This window comes from Miniopterus schreibersii (genome assembly GCF_964146895.1).
Source record: "Miniopterus schreibersii genome assembly, chromosome: 22".
In the NCBI taxonomy this organism is placed as follows: domain Eukaryota; kingdom Metazoa; phylum Chordata; class Mammalia; order Chiroptera; family Miniopteridae; genus Miniopterus; species Miniopterus schreibersii.
The window spans coordinates 3,439,314-3,463,380 of NC_138124.1; the positions used below are offsets into that span (position 1 = coordinate 3,439,314).

A 24,067-nucleotide genomic window follows, 5' to 3' on the forward strand; every position below is an offset into this window, starting at 1 on the left:
AGAAATAATGGACAATATTTCAGGGCCAAGTTCCATCCTACGTAACAGGAAGTGCCCTGTTCCCTTCCCCTGGATTGGGCGGTGGAAGGCACATGCTCTGGTCCATAGAAATAGGTTCAAGCCATCATCCTATCATTCATCGGCTGTGCAACTTTGGGTTATTTACTCAAATATTTACATCATTCGTTTGATGTTTAAAAAATCATCTATAAACAAATGATAGAATAAGATGTACCTAAAGTGATTAAATGAAATATCCCATGTAAGTCAATAATACATGGCAGAAAACTATTTCTTTTTAATTTTCAGCTCATTATGCTATATAATATTGTAAATATAAATTCTAAATATAAATATCTTTTGAATTGATGCAGTTTCATTACAGAAACAATTATGAACACAGTATGTGCATGTTTGTTATACAACATAGAGAAAGGGGCTCTTAGAAAGATGCCTTTCAGAAAATGGGCAGGACTGCCTTCCTTGGTCAAATAAAAAAATTAAAACCAATCAGAAGGAGCCTGCTATATATTCATAATTTGGAATATGTGGCAGGTTATGTTTAATAACAAATAATCACAATGGGAATAAAATTAACAAATATTGGAAAGCTCAATGAAAAAAAATATCTATTAACTATGCACTTGTCTAATATGAGCAATACCAAATGAGCAATTAAGACGTCCTCTTAATTTTAAAAGGCAATTAAATATTATTTGGAAGCTTTAAAATAAAATTCTCTAAAACATCTAACATCTAAGAAACACAACAGGCACTGACATGACTTAAATATTTATGCCTGGGTGTCAAGCTTGGCAATTAATTCCCAATAGAAATTTAAAAATGTTAAAGGCATGCTTCAAAACAGAAAATCATATTGTTTTGACATTTTACCTGGTGCTCTGTGTATGATTAAATTATGCACAAAGTTTCTTTCAGTGTTGCTCAAAATAAGCTATTTACCAGGTGTTTATTGGTTATCTACGTTGACCTGACACTTAAGGTGCCTAGCAAAATGTCACTGAGGAAATGGTATAAGATAAGAAAAAAGTATTCTGAGTGCCAACTATAATATAACTGCTAGACAGAAATGGTCCATAGCTCTTCTTTAGATACATTCTGCCTTTGAAATTCAAAAGCATTTGTTTTAAAACTTAGCATCTTTATTACTGCTTTGTGTCAATACATAGACTACTATTTAGAAAAATCCTTTACTGTCCTCATTCTGCAAGATTCATAGAGATCACATACGCAGGTTTTCATTTGATGCTATTTTTTAGTGATTGTCTATTTCCCAGATTTCTTCTAGGTGGGCTTTTTCCCTCTTTACTGAGGTAACACAATAGTTTTTCACCTGAATGAAATCACCAGGCGTCCATTGTTGGCATAAAACTGCCTCAAGGAATATCACAGATTTGTAGTGCAGAATAAAAATTTATTTTTTATTTTACTCCTTTGCAAAGGAAAACGACAAGCAATCCATATGTCACTACCTGAATAAAGTATCATTATGATGATTGCTTTCATCTCACTTTCTAAGCTCAAATTAATACAGGGAGAAATTTTAAAGAGAATTTTTTTAGTGTATGTACATTTCAAATTGATCCTTTCTAGTTTATTTATCTGAAATCCCCATAAGAAAAGTAACTACCTCTAAAAATAGAAAGTAGTGGGAAAAAAGGGTGATTCTGCTGATAGGACACTTAGAAACTACTGAAAATATCATGTTCAACACAGGAACCATAGTTTTGAAAAAGTTCCCCATGAATTAAAAGAATTCCACATTAAATTCAAACTATACTCTGATTTCTAAACATTTGCCCTCTATAAGAAACTCACATATAACAACCACTAGCAACATGAGAAGTTTTACCTTAGAGAAGTCTGAATTTGTACATATTGGTTGCCAATCTTAAGACAAAAGCAACAAGTCTCTAGATTTAATACCTGCTGTTGATTAGAGTTATGAGGAAACCATCAGCAGAATGGAAACAAAACGAACTCAGTAGTGATTAATATCAAGGATAGAAATGAAATGGAAGCTCAGAAAGATGTTACCTTTTCATTTTTAAACTTCCCTATACTGTTTAAATATTTATGTCCATGCTCATCTATTACTTTTGAATTAATACAAAATTAAATTAATCACATGCTAACATGGTACTTCATCACACACTTTGGGGTTCCTTAGAATAAGAGATGCAACAATTCTGAAATTTGGATTTCAGATTAACATTTGGATTTCCTAATGACGTTTCAGTACACTGAAACGCAACGCAACAGAAAACAAACATTTAATGCACATGTACAAACAAATTTATACTGTTGAGGGTCTTATAAGTTCTGTCATTATAAAATGAAAACAAAATCAAAGTTTATAAAGTTTCTGTTAAATATAAGTATTAGACAATTTTATGGTACTTCTAAAGAGAACACAGAAAAGTGTATTTCTGTGTATTTTCAGGTTTCTATTTAGTCGCCAACCTTGGAAGAAGGAGAACTGTCTTATCACGAGCAGGTCACTACACACCGGAGTTCAGACCCTCGCGCTGCGCTCCTAAGCCCCTGCTCGGGCGCTGTATTAACAAAGCTGCCAACGCGCCCGTAACAGGAGGCAACAGGACGCCCGACGGAGCAGGGTGAAAACCGCAAGCCCACAAAGGACACCGAACAGTTCGACGTGAACAGGTGACTTGTGCCCTGTCAGTTGTACTCCTTTCAGAAGTGAGTGAGTTTTACATAAAGTTTCCAACGAAAGTAACCCTGTACAAATTCATTTTATGTTCTACTCATCTTATTACTGGAACTGGCGGTAGAGTATAAAAATAAATTAGGTCAAAACAACACCCAAAAAGGCAACTTAAAAAAGGCGTATTTAATTTTTACATTAATTTTATCAAAAATGAACGTTTGCAATAACAGTTGTGACAGAGCTTAAGGGGCACCACTCACCTAGGGCAGGGTGTACTCTCCATGATCATAGCTGGTGCTTAACAAAGTTAGTCACAGAATTTCAGCCGACTTCAAACCTTTACACACGGCGCCTCTCGTTACCCATACATACAGCAGCATTAGTCAATTTTTACAAAACTATGTAATAGTTGGAAAAATATTAAAAGAAAAAATATGACTGGGTCAAAGCACATGGATATATAACTACATGGGAATCTATAATTATCTCAAAATCAAAAGTTTAATACACAAGCAAACATGGACTGCCAAATGGCACTGCTGGCACGGGGTCCTGGAACCGCGTTTCCTACCATAACAATTTTAGGGAAGCAGTGACTTTCCACTGGAAGTTCATTCTAAGCCTATGATTAGTATGGAAGTTAGTCAAGTCAGTGATTCAAAACACAAAGACACTATTTGCATCATAGGTACAATTAATACAGGATGAGCAGCACCTAAAATAATAAAATGAACTCACCTTTCTGTTGCCTAGATATTATCTGTTGATCTGCTCTTGCCCTTAATAATTCAATTATGTTTCATATTTTAAATAGTTAACACCGAAATTATACTGCACTCTTCTAGGAATTACTACATGAATTTCATGCTTACTTGTTTGAATGCACCTTATGATAAAATCTGACTTTTTCATCCTCTGAAGAGTTGAAAATCTACAAAAAACAGTTTGTAGCTTTTATTATTTTACTCCTTTGGAGTAAAGGGAATAAAAATGGATGTTATGCCGTGCTCTAAGGAAATAAAATCCAAGATCTTAGGTTCTATATACGTGTATCTTACTGCTTTCTGAGATTTATGTTTGTCTTGATTATAGTTTTAGACATAAATCTGAAAGAACAGAGGAAATCTATTGTCCTGAATGAGCCGCAGTTCAGGAAAATGCGAAGGATACCAAAAAGGTATCTCAGATGGTGCTTGAGGCAAAAGAATTCGCTAACAAATGACAAAAGGCTCCACCTTCTTGACTGTCAAGCATCCTAGAGAGGAAGTTGAAGCCCAGGTTAGGTAAAGGGGCTTAAGAAGACTTTGACGCTCTTTAAAGCAGTTTATATACCCACAGAAAGAGCATCTCAAGATACTGAAAAAACACTGAAAAGCATATTTTCAGTGTTTTTGTCAATAACTACGGACACAGGACCTTGTCCAATAGCTTTAGAATTGAAGTGCCAGAGAACCAAAGATGGGAAGACATTGGCATAAAATTCATAATAAATATAGTCATTCTGAAGTTCCATGAGCCCCTTTCAACTTTTTAAATAGCTAAACAAGTGGCCTAAGAATATTTAAAAAGAGTGGGGATCCGAGATGGTGTGAAAAGCTCGGTGAAGTCTCTCCATCAAAAATAAGCATAACACTGGACAAAACTGTAAAAAGTCAACTATTTCAGGGCTCTGGAAATCAACCAAAGGCAGACAAATTCGTAAGTGTCTATTCCTGGAAAACCTGTTAAAGGTTCACTCAAGAATAGTGGGAGTCTGCAGCCTTTTCTTGCTTGGGGCGGCTATGAAAACCAGCAGGCCGGCAGTCAGAGAGGACATCCTTGATTTGGGAATAGGAAAAAAATCTCACAGCTTTTTTAGCTAAAAGTGGCAAACTGTGTAGAAAATAATGAGGAAAGCATGAAACATCTGCTTTGCTGGCCTGGGATTGCAGACCCAGTTGGAATGAGTGGTTGAACAGCCATCAATTTAATTGGGAGATTTTGGAAATGAGAGAGCAGATGAAGTGCTAGGTACGCTCTCCACAAATCCTTAGACAACCAAGGAACTGTGTGTACGTGCAGGGAAGACCCAAGAGTCCGCACAAAGTAAAAGGCAGAGCAGATGTGATGACTGACTCCCTCTGAATGCACTCTACCATCCAAACACATTTCAATTAGTGTAAGGCAGAGGCCTTATGGGCTTGAAGCATTTGAGCAAACCTCTTTCCAAATCAATGGCTACCCCTAAGCTATACAGATACAGTGGCCACTCCTAGGGAACCAGGTTAAAAAATATAAGTAAGACTAAACTCTGAGCAGAGCCATCAGAGGCTATACACCACAGAGGGGAAGGAGTCTGCAATTTAAACCGCAGAAAGGAACAAAAATTAAATAAATAGAACAACTCTCAGAAAAATAAATCCAAATCCAAAGTTGCCCCAATATATTAACTAAATTTTCCAGTTTTCTACGACAACAAAAATACAAGACGTGCAAAGAAACAGCAAAGTGTGACCCATAACTGGGTCGGGGGTGGGGGGCAGTCGACAGAAACTAACTCTGAATGGGTCCAGATGCTGAACTTGGCAAAGACTTCAAAGCAGCTGTTATAAATGTGTTTAAAGAAGCTTTGTCAAAAACTAAAGAAAAAAGTGATGACAATGACTCAATCAATAGAGAATCCAAATAGAAAAATACGAGCCATAAAAAGAGCGAAGGAACCATTATAAAGTTGAAAATATAATAATTGAAGTAAAATATTCACTAGATGGTCTCAGGATCAGATTTGAGATGGCAGAGGAAAGAATCAGTAAACTCCAAGACATGTCAATAGAAATTGCTAAATTTGGAACGTAGGGAAAAAATCAATAAGAAATGATCAGCATCTCAGAGGCCTGTGGGATACCATCATATCAATAACAGGAGTTCCAGAAGGAGAAGAAAGAGGGAAAATGGTGGGAAAAAATATGTTAAAAGACAATGGCTGAAAATGTTCTGCATTTGATGAAAAGCATTTATCTACAGATCCAAGTAGTTCACTGAATTCCAAGTAGGAAAAACACAAAGAAATCCACACCTAGATACGTCACAGACAAATCGCTGAAAGATAAATAAAAACAGAAAATCTTGAAAGCCACAGGAAAGAAATAACTCATATGCAGAGGAGCACAACACAACCAAAAGCTGACTTCTTATCAGAAATAATAGAGGTCTAAAATGACATATTTAAAATGCTGAAAGAGAAAACTGCTAATCAAAATTATATATCCAGTAAAACTATCCTTCAAAAGTAAAGTCAAAATAAAGACATTCCCAGATGAATAAGAAATGAGAAAATCCACTGTTAGCAGACCTGTCCTGTAAGAAATATGAAAGGAAGTCTGCAGGGGCGAACAGAAAACGATACCAAGTGGCAACTCACATTGACAGAAAGGAAACGCATTCTTTTACATTTATCAAGACTAGTTTAAATACTTAACAAATGTAGTGACAATAATAATAATCTCTTGATTATCTGGAGAAGGAGATGAATTTACCACTTTAAAAAGTAACTATTAAGATATTATTTAAAAATTATCATTATTACCAGCAAATTTACTAAGTCAGCAAAAAGATCTGCAGGCTAGATCTTCCCAAATGTTTTGCATTGCACAGAAATGCAACGGATGCCACTCTGAGTCTCTGACGACAGAGACCTCCCCTCTGCCCATCTCTTTGTCAGCCAAGACCTTGTTAGGACAGTGCCCTCTCTCTCAGGAAAGCAAAGGAACGGCCAAGAGCAGAGGAACTATGAGTCAGTCTCCACGGGGTGCGGATTTTAAGAACACTGGAACATCCTGGGAGGCAGAAGAGTAAGATAAGGAAGGGAGGAAAGAGGGAGGAAGCCTGATGCTGGGACTGGACATCTGCCCTATTTACAGAAGTTGAGGAACAGGTCATTTTAAAAATTGACTATTTTTAAGGATTAGTTAACCTGACCACTTTTGGTCAAGAAATTTATGACGTTCAGTATTCTTTCTGACTAATGCTTCTGGATGGCACTTATACAACAAGACATCTTAATCCTAACGTTGATATAATTTGTCTTAAGTTTATGTTAAATCCATTTTCTTGCATACTGCGACTAATACTGCTTTGGTCTAATTCAGAGATTCCACGGAGCATCCTCCCCCCAACCCTTACCAACATTACCCCAAGTAGTGGAGTCAACTGTTCAAAGACGATTGGGGTGGACCTCATCTGACAGTGACAGGCAGAGTCTAGAAGAAATATATCAAGGTTTGAAGCAGAAAAGAGGGGGCGGCCTCAAGGCTCTTCTCCAAATTCAGAGGCAATGGACCTTAAGACCAAGGATATGCCAGGCAAGAAGCAGTGACACGAAGGAAAAGTGTCAGCAGACAGGAAAGTAGCTGGTGCTCAAACATTCAAAGAGGCAACCAGTGCAAAGCCACCCTGGGTACAGTGAGGCTGCAGAACGGCGACGATCCCCACAGTGCGGGAGACACAACAGCAACCGCGGCCGCGCAGCCGTGCAGGTGCGGGTGCAGGGCAGCCTCGTAAAACCAGCCTTTTTTTTTTTTAACTTATCTCTGTCAGAGCCTTCTTTCATTTCCTCACATAGAAGGACATTACATTTGTACATTGTCGACTCTTTTATATTATGCTATTCTGAATGGAATTACAAATGCATAAAATAACTGAATAGAGTTTAACTAATTTTGATGCAATTATTCCCTCCCTAAAAGAAAAAGTACTTTTTAAAGGTTTACATAAAGACAAAATTAAAAATATAAAAATGAAGGGTGATTTTGGAAAGGGAAACAATACATCATTTAGTGTGAATGTGTGTTTCAACAAAAGTGACTTTTATTTAGGTGGCAGTGGGTTAGCTGAGTGCCTTTAAATAGTTAGGGATTTGCAAAGTGCAAAGCTCATGTAACGCAATCTGTGTTTCCCGCAAATCCCCGTTGGTCCATTTACTTAAGAAACCCGTGCTTCCTGGCTGGCTGCCAGCATACCAAACCTGCCCAGTGGTGCATAGTTGTATTTCTGTTACTAAATTAGGAAACCAAAGCAGGCAACGTCAGAGCCAACAGCAAAGAGAAAAGGTTCAGCATCATTAGTCTGCATGTCTTCCCAAAAGCAAGATCATTATAAGATGTTTAATTTTTAATTAGAAATACCAAAGTAATTTAGCCTAATAAGCAGCAATACTAAGAGATAATTGAAAGAAAACAAAAGGAGAAATACAAACATTTAACAAAAGTGGCCTTCTAAATAGCCTTAATCATGATGTTGAAAATAAATTAACTACCACCACTCAAGGCTTAATGTCTCAATGACGGATACTAAATACTGCCGTCTTTTGAAGCAGTGAGGAAGGAATGGGCAGTTATCCATCATGATTTTTACTAAGATTTACTAACATACTTTATATAGGGCACTGTTTAGAGAAACTAGGTAGACCTTTCCAAGAGACTTGAATGGAGAAACACAAAAAGGATTTCAAGAGAACAAAGTCACTGTGTTGATGCTCAAAGTCATTTTAAGATGACATAAACCTATAGGAGGAAAAATATTAATTTTCCACTTTCCAAATTTTACTTGCTCCTAATGAGCATGTCAAAGAGGTTTAAAAAGACAGTAGTGTTCATTAACATTCCTGAAGTATTTTTATTTTTATTTATTTATTTTTTTCATATATTTTTTTATTGATTTCACAGAGAGGAAAGGAGAGGGAGAGAGCGAGAAATATCAATGATGAGAGAGTCATTGATTGGCTGCAGCCCGCAACCCGGGCCTGTGCCCTGACCGGGAATCGAACCCTGATCGCCTGGATCCTAGGTCGACGCTCAACCGCTGAGCCATGCCCGGCCGGGTGACATTCCTGAAGTATTTTAAACATATCCCAATTCTTTATCAAAAGCCAAAGCCTGCATCTTAAAGTTATCGGGAGAATTTTAGTGCTAGCAATGCTGGCATGCTATTTTTCTTACAAACATTTTGTTAAATATTGCAAATTTCAAAGTAGTATTTATTTTACTTTAGTTCTGTGACAATTAAAAAATTAAATGAATATTTGCCACAAAAAATTTGTCTTTTTATATGATGAAATGTGTTTAAATGCCAAAATTTGTAAATTATAGAAAATTAAATAAAGTTGGAGTGTTATAACAGGCCCTGAAAGGCTTATGAAACATGACTAAAAAAAAAAAAGTTAACAATACTTCCCAACCTTCAGCAATACAGAAATTCATTCATATTTATAAAAAAGCCAGAGAGAGAAGAACCCTTCTAGTAACCATCCTAATTGTTTGGTATCCTTTCACCTAATCACTTTATCTACATATTTACATGATCTCTATGGGACATGGAAATGCACTCAGGTGGTCTGGGGTGAGTCCAAACCCAGAGTGTTCATTTCTTCTTGCTCGACTCCCACCACCAAGATCTGGCCATCAGTGCATAGCAGAGGCAGACACACAGGGAGCAGGACAGACAGTTTCCCTCGGTCTCAAATCTGTCTGGCCGCCAACTGTCCTTCCTCCAGGAGTACGACACAGACCCTTGGTCATCTGGTCCCTGGTCTGACCCTTCACTGTCCCTCTATTATTCATAAGAGGCACAGTGTTGTGGGGGGCACAACAAAATTAGAGAAGCCAGCTCAAAGTCCTAAGTTACATAAATAAAGGCAAGAAATAGATGGAGTGATCAGAAATTATACTGGGTAGTAAAATGGTCCCCACAGATCACTTTGACACAAGGTCCTACATTTCATCTTTACCTTCTTATTGCTACTATATATACATAAATATATATATACACGGATGGAACGCCGGAAAGGAGGAAAAATAAACTTCCTTTGGTTGGGAAAAAAAAAAAATCAATGAAATTATATTTTTTTCAAAAGAAATTTGAAAAAGAACAAAGTTGGAGGGATTACACAGCCTCACTTCAAAACTTGCTATAAAGCTACAGTAATGAAGCCAATGTGGTATTGCCATAGGACAGACGTAAAGACTAATGGGAACAGAACAGTAGAAATAGACCCATATGTTTATGGTCAGTCAACTGATTTTCAACAAAGAAAGAAAAGTCTTTCAACAGACTGTGCTGGAAAAACTGAATATCCCACATCTAAAAATATCCGAACCCTTTCCTCACATCACACATAAAAATTACCTTGAAATGGATCATAGACATAAATGTAATAGATAATTTTATATAAAAAAAATAAGAAAAATTTTGTGACCCTAGGTTTGGCGAACAGTTCTTAAATAGGACGATAACAGCATAATCCACAAAATAAAAAACTGATAAATTGGGCTTCATTAAAATTTGAAACTTTGCTCTTCAAATGATAGATATTTAAGTTTCCCACACTTAGAATTCCATGGAGCTTTAAGAACTATAAACGTTCAATAAAACAAAAGTCTGTAAATTTAATGTCACTTGGTCCCTAGGTCTCCATTTCCTTTCCAATGTGGTAGCTAAATGTTAACGTGATGGGTCCTGATATTCCTCCCACCACTAAAATCCAACATCCTTACATTTCTGCTGACTCCAACAGGTTTGACTTTATGACGGGCACAGAATGGCAGCCTTGGAAACCTGCTTTCTGCTGCTAAAAGGCATGGCATAGCAGGATATGATTTACATATTATGTTTATTACATAGATGTTAATTTTGTAAAAGGAAGAGTAGAAAGTATTAAACAAAGAACTGTGGTGTCAATTATGCATGGGGGTGAAGGAGAGTTTGGTAACAACCCATATCAAACTAAACTTTGTTTAATTACTTCTATTACATCAACCCTTGGCAAATCATAAAGCTTTTCATTCACTAAAAGAATCATTAACTTTGAAATTACTTGCAGAATAAACAATCTGATTTAAATTAAAACCTTTAACAGATTAAAACATAACTTACAGATGAAGTAAGCAACAAGCATGTTCCAATGACATATAAAAAATAAATGTTTTACATCTTGAAGACACTACTTTTTAACAAATACTTATTTCAGCACATACCCTACATCCTGCCAGTTAATTTTTCTTTACAGTTATATAGTTTGACATGAAACTATAATTTTCTAATCATGTCACAAAACGTCTAAAATACTGCAAGTTGATTTAGATCCAAAAACAACAATTAAATCTATGAATTGTCAATAATAGGTTGTGTCTTAAAAACAAACAAAAAAACATGTTTTATAAGCTCTCAAGAAAATTCACTTCAAAAGATTAAGAACACTTATACTGATCGTGTGTTTTTTTTGGTAACACTCCTAATTCCTGGTATTCATAATAAACAAATGGTTATAACCCAGTACAAGCTTTATGACGACAACCACAACACTTTTGCCAAATGATTTAAATGAAGGATTTGAACTGGGCAAGTTGTTTATCAAATCTGTAATTCAGAAAGAGAATCCTGGATAATATGAGGTGGATACATTCCAGAGACAATAGAAAAGACCCAAATCCAAATCCTTGGCTCCTGAACTTACAGTTCAGTCCCTCCCATCACACATGACTTAAAACCTCTTCAACCAGCCTCAGTGCTCTCTTTATGGTTCCCCCACAGCACCACACTTGGAATAGAGCATGGTGTAGAAATTAATTGCATACAGAAAGGAGGAGAAACAGCACTGCATGTGCGGAGAACTTGGAAAGACACCCCTTCAGATGTCCAATTGGGTCTCTGCTGTGATGTCAGCTGCTTCTAGATCTTCACACAGAGGAGTGGTCCATGCCTTAGGCACTAGTACGCTTGATGGGAAAGACACTCCAAGTCTCAGGAACCAACCCCTTTCCTTCATTTTTAAAAAAGCATCATCACAATGAACTTTTGTTTTTCGGACATTTGGCAAGTTTTCCCTCACACCTTTTCTAAAGAGAAGTATTTTCTGTTTTTATCTGACACTGACTGAGAAGGATGCATGGTCCAGGAAACAAAACTTTTTTCCTTTAGAAAAATTTTAATGGCCATTTTTACTCTAAGATTTTTGAACAATTTTCAAAGCTGGGAAAAGTTTAAAAATATAATTTGAAACTTGTAGCTCCATCTGTAACCAGATTTTATAATTTGTAATAGCATCAATAGTAAAAGCTTTTTTTTCTGAGAAATCTGTGTTTTATCTAACCTGGTATATACCAAGGTAACTTTATATAAAAATATGAATCACAAAATCTATGTTACTATAAAGTTACTAATATATATTTAACTACAGTATAAAGTTACTTTACTAATAAAGTGCTATATACTACAAGATGCTAATAAAGTAACTTTAGGTCTATAAGAGACATTGAAAGAACAAGTTCTAAATATGAGTTAAGGACTCTTGTAGACAATTTATTCACTTATTCAGTGGTCATGTAGCAAGCTGAGGGTAGGCAGGTTGTTAGATTTTTATCCCTCTGTCCATCAGTTGTCAGACCAGGTATAGTAATCACTGAGCACTGCAGCAAGATGACTAACCACTAACACCCTCAATGCTTCTTTCTCTGCCCTCTCTGTCAAGTTTCTTCTGTGGAAGTTCACAGTTCAAAATATTAGACAATAAAATATTGTCAAAGCTCTTCTGAAGTCTGGGCCTAGATTCTGTCTACCTTCGTCATCCCCACATGGCATGATGCTTTGAACCAACAAATAATTTTTGTTATGTAGATGAAACAGTGAGTGACCCGGTCATGTAGATAACCCCACAAAATACAGTCTATTTCTATATATTGCTGCCCACACACATATAGGCACCAGAGGGGTGACACCAGAGGGGTGCTCTGTTACCGATGAATTATTTAGATTCATTTTTAGAGAAAAGGGCTAGCTAGCTATTTTATCAGCACTGATGTGGAATCAGCAGAAAGCTAAGTCTCCATAAGAGGGTCAATTATCCCCAACTACTATGGTATCTGCCCAGGAGGGTAATGTGGGGTGAATAGCCTTGATAATTTGAGGGGTAGGAGGTACCATAAGAAAGACCCTTTGTGTTTTGAGGATTCAGAGAGAGAGCTGCTCTGGCCCCCCTCTGAGTTGATCACTGAGAGGCAGGTACAATGGAAGACCTAATGAGCCCAGGGCTGACATTATCCTGGGGCCACCCAGCGTTCCTAGAAACTGCAACCCAGGGACTGCAAAGGGGAGCGCCTAGCTCATAGCTACAGGAGTGGGGTCAGCGCCTCAGAAGAATCATTGCAGCCTGCGATATTAACTGTCAGGCTATGGCAGTGAGGTCTCAGCACACGGGGCAGTAAGCAATGGGGAAGCCCTAGAGTGAGCAGGCTCTGCTTCCTTCTATGGCCTCTGTAGGAAGGCGGCTGATCTCCTCCTCCCTACCTGAACCTTAGACCAATGAGACAGAGATTTCTGAACAAGTTAGGTGGCAACAGGACAGATCAAAGAAGAGATCCTAAATTTCATTTTAATAAAGCAATAGAAACTCAACTGGGAGGAAAAATAAATTTTAACAAAAAAAACCCAACAAAACAAAAACTTAACCATACTTGAAGTCTGAGTTTTAGGAACAATTCCAGCTAGTTATATGTAGGACATTTTTCTGTGTTTTGCAAGCTTTTATCCATTGAAGTACAAGGTAGGCTGCTTTCAGGTTTTTAATTTGGGCTAAAAACTCTTCCTTTTTTGGTATGCAAAACAACTTTTCAAGGATAAAAGCATTTCAGAAAAACAGGCTGATTTATATGCCAGATGTAAGCAACATCTTTTCTGACTCCTGGTTACATTTTGTTTGTTACTGAAACCTTCTCTCATGAGAGTTCACAGTTTATAGTAAATCACAAAAGCATCAGGCTTCTCTTGACTATCAAAGGTTAGCTGGTTTTTCTGACTCCTCTAATATCTATGGTCCCTTGTGGCTTTGACCAAGGGTGAATTACAAAATGTTTGGCAAGTAGCTCCGCACTGATGGAAATCTTTCCTCAATAACCCTTTATTTATAAGCGCACAATATTTCTCTTCTTAATAGATAACACAATTTTACTCAAGTCAGAATAAGCCTTTGGAAGGAAATGAGTTTAAATTTGTTCCGTAACAAATAATGTTACAGTTTTGGTTCTGGAAGTAGGAGAAGGCAATATATAAATGTTTAAGTGGTATATAACTTACGTATATAAAATAATGCAAGTAAGCAATCAGATGAGAAATCAAAGAACATACATAGGACTTCCAGTTCCACATGTGACAGGGTCAGTGACACCACAAGTGCCTCCTACCAAAATAAAACAATAAAACTACTCAAAAATATATGAGGCAACTGTTTGCAAGCAACGGACAGGAAATTCAGGACCTTGATCCTTGAAATAAGGGAAACACAAGAGGTGAGCCCATGTTGGATGTGGCTTTCTGCCAAGGGGCACAAGAGTGGAACCCAAGCAGAGCTCAGCAGTCTGAGAGAGAGGCTGGAGATGGGATCTGGGCGGCTGAAGCAGCTGGAAAATGCAGGACAGGGTACCAAGAAGGAAGGAGCTGTGAGAGGGTGAAGAGGGGCTTAATAAGCAGCATATTGGAGAGCACAAAAGAAATTCATGGAGTAGAAGGGAGATCAACAGATGTCATCCAACCTTTAGATTAGGAGAAGAAAAAAAAGAAAAAGAACAAAGCCTCAGTGACCTGTGAAACAACATCAAATGACCTAATGTGTGTAACTGGAGTTCCTAAAAGAGAAAATGGAACATAAAAATATTTAAAGAAGGAATGACAGAAAACTTCCCAATTTGGAAATAGGAAAAAAAAACCAAAAACCCCAAGTAGGATAAATATTTTTAAAATCCTACACTGTGGCAAATCACAAACAAACTGATAACACCAAAGATAAAGAGAAAAATTTTAATGTAGCCACTGAAAAAGACATTAAATACAAAAACTCTAAATCGATTCCAAAAGTGACAGCAATATATACATACAACAAGCATCAAAATGCGTACAATTAAGAGCGTTCACGAAACCCCTGCAATCCAATCTTAGATCCTAATTTTAAAACTCTCCATCCACTAGATATTTCAAATGTTCCAAACTTTTCAAATGTGCTCTAAAGTTTTTCAAATTTTAAATACTGATTATGATCTTACATTCAAAGGGTCTTCAACCACAACAAATACACATAGTAAAATGTTAAGTTCTTCGGGGAAATATAATACATAAGAAGTCTACTCGTACTAGCATGGACCAGGTAGAAAGGTGATCGATCACATAGTAACTGGTGTCTATCGTCATCAAATGGAAACAACGTGGCATCCCTCACATTTCTTTTTCTTTTTTTACTGTAATTAAAATACATTTCCATAGTATGTGCCCAAACATGATCAAACATTTGCGGAGGTTTACCTAGCCCCTCACCCATTCAAATTTGATTCACTTTACATAAAGAGATATGTAAAGTGAATCAAATAGCAGGACCTAGTCCACTGCTATTCATGATGGCCCAGAAGGAAAAGAAATCTATACATGGCTCAATCGAAACTTTCTATTCAAAATACACTGCTATTACTCCATAGAGTTTTACTCAAAATAAGCAAAGACACACAGACTACAGAAATAAGCTAAGGAAATAAGATCAGGGATGAAGGCCTCAATTCTATTAAGCAACAGGGGAGACATAAATAAAAAATGACATGCAAGTAGCAGGAAACCTGTGGCCTTCACTGGTGACGCGGAAGCAGTCAATGCTATCAGTCGCACATCCTTAGCCTCTGAGAGTATATAATGGAAGGAAACGGCCACATTCTACCACAAAGTGTCTTACGTTACAGGAAAAGAGAATAGAATACAAAGGACAATGGCTTAGCCGAATTATATTCTCACGTGTTATTAAACATACACAAAGAGGGCTTACAAATACATCTTGCTGCCACAGTATATCTTCATAAGTTCCAGATATGAAAACATGAACATTTAAAGTATTATTTTAATAATACATTTCCTAGGTGATCCCCAAAAGAGAATCTAATTTCCTGAGTATCTGAATATATAAGCTTGACAAAGCTAGAATGATGAAACCCCACTGAGCCTAATTACACACAGTAAGAGTCTGCAGGAAAGGCCACATTCCTACACCGTATTGAAAATTCTTACATTAAGTATAGTTGGAAAAAGAAAGACATTATATGAGGTTAAAAATTTATTTTTTTAAACAGAGTGACCGCTATTATCAGTACCATTTTTGTAAACAATATCAAACCTGTATGTGAGGGCCAGCACATGAAGTCTAAAAATTAATCAGTTATTATGTATTCATCGAGAAATTTCTGTTCTTGAAAAACTTTGGAGAAAGTTTCTTAAATCATAAAGAAATATTATAGATTTTTTTTCATTCATGGATTTAACATGAGGATTTTTTCCCCATTGATTTTTTTTAGAGAGAGTAGAAGGGAGGGGGGAGAGCGAGAGAGAGAAACATGGGTGTGAGACACATCAATTGGTTGCCTCCCACACGTGCCCTGACCGAGGCAGGGGATCGAGCCCGAAACATGAATACTTTTTAATATTCTCATGAGACCATAAAGTTCCATGACAGGTAGTAATCTGTAATTGTGGTTGAGTCATACATTTCACTTAGATATACTAAGTCTGGCTGGTGTTCCTGAGTTATTAAATAGAAATAATCACAGCCAATGTGATCTCTGTATTTTTTCTCCACTCATTCTTGAATGCAGAATAATTTTCATGGAACGCCTGAAAGTTTTAAAAAAATCTTTAAATCATATTATACCTTTTTTAAAATATGGGAAATGACATATGACGGTAGAATTTGCAAATATGTGGATTCACAAAGGAGGGCCTCAGGATGTCCCTCATGAGACAGCCAAGGGATTAGTGCAGCATTTCGAGACTGTCTATACATATATCACGATCCCACAGAACGTCCACTAGGCAACACTGACAATCCTACGACCAAATTTAAATTGTGCTACTAAAGTCTAATACGGTTTCTTATTAAATTAAAATTAATGCACGTCCATTATCTCACTAAAGAATGAGAGAAAACATTGTATGTATCTGCCTTTTCAATACTAAACTGACTGCATCATGCGAAGTTCATCTAAATTCTCTGATGTGAAATTCAGAACTGAACTACCGAACTGAAGTAGCTTTTTGTACAGTTATTTCACCAGAGCAGTGGTCTGAAGACCAACGTTCAATTGTGGTAACTGTAGCTCAAAAACATAAATGCCACCTTCTTATGTTTGCATCAGAGAAAAGACTTGTCACATTTCCCCCACATTTCTTAGTTTCACAGTCAAACAAATGGAAAATCAAATACTTATAAATATATCCAAAGCCCACTGCCTAGACACACGGTGAGAAATGTGAATAAAAACAGATTTGTAAGAGACAAGATACTGTGTGCTACAGACTATGATTACCTGGAGGTAGGAATTGCAGTCGGTTATTAGCTAATCGAAGATGACGTAAAGCTCTCAGGCGACCAATTTCTGGGCAAACAATTTCTAAGGCATTGTCACTAAGATCCAAACACTGGAGTTTTACAAGGGACCCAATGGCTTCAAAGAGAAAAGAAGGGTAAAGGCAAAATCAATTTGACCCGAGTATTATGCCATACCTTTAATGCAAGTACTCCAAGTTAAAATATTTTAATACTTAATACCACCATTTCAGTTGCTCATAAAATAATAAAAACATACATAAAACTAAATTTCTTGGAAGTGGTAAGACTTCTACCTCTATATAAAACATAAAAACTTAAAAAAGAGCACAAGTAAAAAATTTTAAAACAATGTAAAATATTGCTTGAATAAATAAGTAATTCATGAAACAACAGATAAGGTTGTTTTAAATGTAACCAAAATTCTTAACTGTATTTATTGAACTCAGAACTTATCCTTTTATTATTTACCCAATAACAATATATCTAATAACTTATCTAATCTTTAAAACCATTTTGGACTTTTTATTTAATCATAATTCTTTTTTTAAAATATATTTTTATTGATTTCAGAGAGAAAGGGAGACGGAGAGAGAGAGAAACATCAATGATGAGAGTCACTGGTCAGCTGCCTCCTGCACGCCCCCTGCTGGGGATTGAGGAGCCTGCAACCCAGGCACGTGCTCTGACTGGGAATCGAACTTTGATCTACTGGTTCAAAGGTCGACACTCAACCACTGAGCCATGCCAGCCAGGCTAATCATAATTCTTAACTGAATTTACTAATGGGGGGGGCGGATCTTTGAAACAAATAAATTAAAGATACTTTATAATTAAAATTCACTAATACATCAACCAAAATAAGTTTAAGGAGACTATCTGTTCTACTATTATAAAGGAAAGCTTAAACTATAGTGTCTCCTAACTAAAAATTGGACCTGCACCTACTTACCTTCGGGAACCACAACTATGTTATTTGAATGAAGGTACCTGAGGAAAAGACAAAAAAAAAAAAAAAAAAAGCTGTTATCATTCAGGTCTTCTGCTAAAGAATAGGTTTGTAAAATGCTCACTTAGAAATTTATCAAATATAAAGGGACCAAACTTTCTTTCACACCCTACCCTGAGAACATAACAGAAAATATATGGTCATCACATAACTAGTAATACTTTAAAAATAATACTTATGCTGGAATTGCAAATATTAAAACTATTTATTGATTTAGTTGCTATTTTAAAATAAAAGATACACAATAGAAAAACTATGAGGTATTTTTTCAACCTCAAAAATTATTAGTTTCTCTACTTCATTTTAAATTCTTCAGGTTTTCAGAGATACAGTTATTGTGTAAAGAAAAATCAGCACTTACTGTGTACAGGAAAATGCAACTTTTAGTTTCTAAAGGAAAATTTCACAAAATAATCAAACCAGAGCTATTTCCAGCCAACAAGCATGCTTACTGAGAACCAAGAATTCGGGAGAGATTAAATACTCATCATTTACTGTATCTGTAGAAATACTCAACTGTCAAGGTACAGAATTTATTTCTCAGCAAAAGGAATTTCATAAACAAGAATAAAATTCTCTTAAAAAAAAAAAAGTTCACCAGGGCTGACAAGTCCAGGCCAAAACACTTCTCCTTCTCCCACTGAGGTGTCTTCAGCACCCTCTGGTGGAAGTTTTATGTAATCAGAAGCAGCCAAGGATTCAGAGCAAAACAATAATGACCACTAGAGAAAACGCAGTAATAATTTTTAAAATAAATTTGTATCATTGATTTTGAGAGAAGAAAACTAGATTTTAATAAACTTTACTTCCAAATATTTTATTTTATTTATTATACCCCATAAATCAATCTTCATAAACTCTTTTAAAATTGAATTTTGAAGTAGTCTTCTACATCTTTAAGTTTAATATCAAATGTTAAAATGTCAATGAAACAGAATAAGAAAGAACGTTAATAAATTTAAGAAGATTATTCTGTGCTGGATTAAATCAATTTTCAAGTACATATTTACCTGCTGGGTTTAACACAATTTAAACAATTACACCATTCCATGATATATTTTATTCCTTGTCCTGAGTACGTAAAATAATTTCACATGTTAAAAATCATTATTCTTTAAACATTAATTTTAGGGAGAAAAATCTAACTTATCAGGTGACTCTAACAATTCTTTGTGCCAAAACACTAAATGTTCTTTAAAAAGAGACAACAGGCCCAAAATGGAGTCACTTACACTAAGACCACATGAGCAAACCCAAACTGAGACTCAAAACCTAACCTAAGTGCAGTTCCAGCTTCTCCCAGGAATATAATCTTAACCAGTCAGTCTGGAATTTCCTGGTCAGAACTAGTGAGGTAATCTGTCTGCTAGCCCCCTGCTGTCCACCAGAGGAAGGTGACCTTGCCTGAAACAATAGTTCTCTGCTAAATAACTTCTTTGGCCCATCCTCTTTCTGCCTTTAAAAGCCTTTCCTTTTCTACAGCTCTTCTTCTGTCTGCGAGACGGGATGCTGCCTGCTGCATGAATTTTTAAAAAAATCCAATTTGACCTTTAAATTTACTCAGTTGAACTTTGTTTTTTAACGATATAAATAGTGCACATGTGTACACACACACACGTGCATTTGTTACACAAAAGTCAGAGTGCCTAGACACCAAAATAAAAGAGAAAACTGATTTTCAAAATGCCACAAAATATGTGCTTCAGTTCCAGTTCTACCTATGATGATGAACCTTAAAATGTCCAAATCAAAATATGACCTAAGCACTCACTGTTACGATTGAAATAAAAAAGTATATTTCGGCATATTAAATGTGTCTACATTATATTGAAGATGTAGTATACAGAAGTACAGAATGTTCCCAATCCTGCCTACATATCAGAATCACAAGTGGTTTCAAAATATTGGTGCACACCACCACCCTGTACCAAATGAAACACCATCTCAGCTCCCTGGGTTACTGTGATGTGCAACTGATTAAGAACCATCGCTGTTAGAGTGGGTCGGAGAGCAGGCTCTCCAGCCAGACTGCCTGCACCTTTACCGCCATGTGACCAAAAGAAAATTACTTAACTTCTCACTTTCTTACTCTATAGAAGCAGATGGTAATAGCACCAATTATAACACAGGGATGTTGTAAGAATGAAATGAATCAAAACATGCGAAGCTCTCAGAACAGAGTTCAATGAATGCTGTTGTTATCGTTACGATTATTATTGTTATCATGAGTCGTTTGTAATCATAAGCTTAGCAATTTAAGTCATCTCTCTTAAATTTTTAAAGCCCAAAGTAGTTGAAATATCGGTGTTTCAATGTAACTAGTGTTCAACATGTTCTTCTACTTGTACAGTCTGGGACTCTCATTCATTGCTGGTGGGGATGCAAGATAGTTCAGCCACTTTGGAAAATGGCTTGGCAGGGTGTTTGTTTGTTTTTTAAATAAAAATTAAATATAGACATTACTTAATAGTAATATGCTAATGTAAGTTTGTTTTGACAAATGTACCATGAAATTAGAAGATGTTAACAATGGGAGGAACTGGTTGAGAGGTATACTTGAACTCTCTATCTTTACAACTTTTTTTGTAAATATAAAACTGTTCCAAAATAAAATGGTTAAATTTTTCTTAAAAGTTGAAGGAGCATGACTTTCACTTCCAGCCAGGATGGAATAATAGGGACCCAACTGCTACAAGCAACATGAAAACAGAATAAAATATATAAAATGATTATTTTCAAATATTGACAACGGGCAACCAGGACTATGTTCCCTGAAAGGAAGGAAACCAGTGAGGTGAGCCACACAATTTCCCTAGTTTTCTCCCTGGAGGCAAACTGTGGGCTGTTGGAACAGAAATGGGATCCAAAACATAGTATGGAAGTCTTAATGAATTATGGAGACACATATCAGAGTTCAGGGAAACTGAGGCAGCTAGAAGTTGTGGGGGAGAGTTCCAGAGAGAGGGCACTACCAAAAAACAAAACCTCCAAAAATTTAAATAAGGGATTATTTGATCTTAGTTGAATTCAAAATGCACTTTAGCGAAAACACAGCTGAAAAGCCATCAGGTAAATGATCCACAGAGCACACACACGGCTGGAAGGCATTCAAGTTCTGAGCAGCAAGTGCACAGTCTTTGATGATCAGTTGGGGTACCCCAAAGAGATCCTAGAAAGCCTATGTCCTTAGTAATAGGGCTAAACTATCCCTAGAACAGAGGTTACTCTAGACTTGTCCAAACAAAGTATAAAGTCAAGCCATAAAAGGATGACGCTAAACAGCAAATAACCACACGCTAGAACAAAGTACAACAAAAAGGGGGACAACAAAGTCTAGACACTCAATACCGTAAAATTTATAAGGTCTGGCATCCAAACAAAAAAGTGTTAGACATGCCAGGAATCAGGAAAATGTGATCAATAATCAGGATAAAAACAAGTCAACACAAACAGACCCTGGATGACAAATGATGGAATTAGCAAGCGAGAATATTAGAACAGCTGTAATAACTATATTCAGGTATTTAAAGAAAAAATATTGTAACAGAAATGACAAAGTATAAAGAAGAACCAAACAGCACTTCTACAGATCAAAAGTACAACCAATGTGGGACTAACAGCAGATTAGACACTGAAAAAGAAAATATTGCTGACCCTGAAGACAGGGAAAGGCAATTTGTCCAAACTAAAGGCACAGAGATACTTAAAGTTGATACACTAAAAACAAAGTAGCAAACTTTATTTAGCATCATGAAGGTAATCATCAAAAGAACTAAAACAAATGAAGCTTGGAGGATGCAGGCAAGAAGGCTTTTATGCTACATTTTAAATCTTTTATAGTGTTTGACTGTTTATATCAAGTATCACATGGAGTAGTAGTAATAATAATAAATGTTTCCAATTACATGGACTCTCCAGAATGATCCTGTGACCAAGACGCTGCACAAAGAAAAATTGTACATTTCATGATCTTCACTACCTTGAATTATATTTCCTTTTATTTCAAGTAACTTAAAATTATTTTCATTTATTTATTTTTTTTTTAAATTAAATAAATACACTCACAGTTCCACCAGGTTTGGAAGCTTCTGAGCAAGGTTTTCTGGCTGAAAATTAAAAAACTCAGAATTAAATTTTATTTTTGAAAAATGTATAAACATCTCTAAATAGCTTAAGCACAAACCATTATATTTTTGAGGGCTGTAAAATTTGAGAAAATAATAAATCAGCAGGTCTGGATTTATGCTTATATAGATCATACAATTTAAGTTTATGAATCTGAACAATTCAGATCAGTGTCCTGAAAAAACCAGGAAACTTGTATTCTATGGTTATGGAAGAAATAAAAATGTTCTTAACAGACATAGCCAGAAGAAATATGGCCACGTGACTGACACCAGAGGCAGAGACTGGAGTGAAAGCCGCAAAGCCAAGGCACAACACTGGCCAGCCCCAGCAGCTAGGAGAAAGGACAGGTTCTCTGTCAGCCCTGAGAAGGAGCTAGCCTCTGCCCACACCCTGAAGTGGAATTCTGGCCTCTAAAACTGTAAGAATACATTTCTGTTGTTTTCAGCCACCCAGCCTGTGCAATTTGTTATAGCAGCCCTAGGAAACTAATACTACCCCCCAAAACACACCCAAACTGTGCTCTTCAGGAGAAAATAAGGAAATCCCAGGGGCCAGAAACCAAGACCTCCCTAAGCTCAGAATAAACAGAGTAAGCTGGAGCTCTGGTGGTCCAAGGGAGTGTCACATGGAGCCACAGGTCCTAAGTTTAGAGTAGGAGTGTGGTATGGCAGGGACAGGAAAGAGCCCATTGGGAGGAGAGGAAGGGTGCTGGGCCCAGGTCCCACACACAGAGTCAGAACCCTGGAAAGACTAACCCTTCCATGAAAAGAATCCCAGATAAATTCCACCAGAGACTGAAGCAGGCCTCTCTCTACTGAAGCCACAGAGAGCAAGGAAAAGGCTCCTGTAAATAACTGAAGCCAGCCTACTGGCATACAAACAAGGTATCCTAGAAAAACTAGAGAACTGGGGTGGGGAAGACTTAATAATAGCTGTTCTTCTAAAAGGAAAGACATGTCCAGAAAATAAACAATGTTAGACTAATCTAGTTCCATCTGCTACAATATCAACATCCATATGGAGCTAACACACAGGACCGGTGGTCACCCTCTCTTTCCAGATGCCTACCTGGCTCCTTCACATAGCATTCTAATTTTTCTATGACAAACTAGTCACGTTTTTGAGGTTTTGTTTTCTTATGGGGTTTTTTTTGGGGGGGGGGGAGTGAGGGGGTGAGGATCATAAAGCTGCACACAGTTAAGTAGTGAATAAAGTTTCTTCTGCCAACAGTGCATCACTGTTTTTTCATTAACAAGTAAGTACACTGGGTTTTTATTTTTAAATAAGCATAATGACCTTGGAAAACTTCAATTTATTAGAATACTGGGATTTGATTAAAAACCCACATATTAGTATCTGCCCCCAAAAGACTGGTAAATAAGCAGCCTGTTGCCCAGGCTGTGGCTGACACCTACTGGTATTCTATAATATCATTCTCTGCTTTCTAATGGCACATTTTAGTGATGTAGCTAAGCAATAAGGGAAAAGTTGTATGTTTTAATTTTTACATTTCCATATAGTTTATGTGAAGTCAGACTTGATAACTATAATTTAACATCAAACCAACAAGGGGTGGTTTCAATTCCCAATCAGAGCACAAACCCAGTTTGCAAGTTAGATTCCCAGTTGGGGTGGGTGCAGGAGGCAACCAATTTTAAATTTTAGTTATCCTTTGAGTTACTAAACTCTAATGCTGTATTACGGATGCCACATAAACTAGTTTATGTTGATCCACAGGATTATACTCTATTAAGTTTTAAATGTTTTTAAATTTAAAAGTCCTGATAGATAAAAGCAATACTCTTAAAGCACCTCTTAAAGCTGTTATTACTATAATTTTCTTCTCTTTTTTCACAAT

General features: G+C 36.5%; 1 protein-coding gene across 2 annotated transcripts in view; it reads right to left on the reverse strand.

Annotated features, from left to right (window-relative positions):
- The window catches only part of LRRC28 (leucine rich repeat containing 28), a 58,004-nt gene that overhangs the window by 28,668 nt on the left and 5,269 nt on the right, over nucleotides 1-24,067 (reverse strand). For both annotated transcript variants that reach the window (XM_081124524.1, XM_081124523.1), the window contains exons 3-5: nucleotides 22,147-22,187; nucleotides 18,025-18,062; nucleotides 17,053-17,190 (exon numbers count right to left, since the gene is read on the reverse strand). In XM_081124524.1, the coding sequence (XP_080980650.1) occupies nucleotides 17,053-17,190; nucleotides 18,025-18,062; nucleotides 22,147-22,187 (217 nt within the window). The remainder of the gene's footprint in view (nucleotides 1-17,052; nucleotides 17,191-18,024; nucleotides 18,063-22,146; nucleotides 22,188-24,067) is intronic.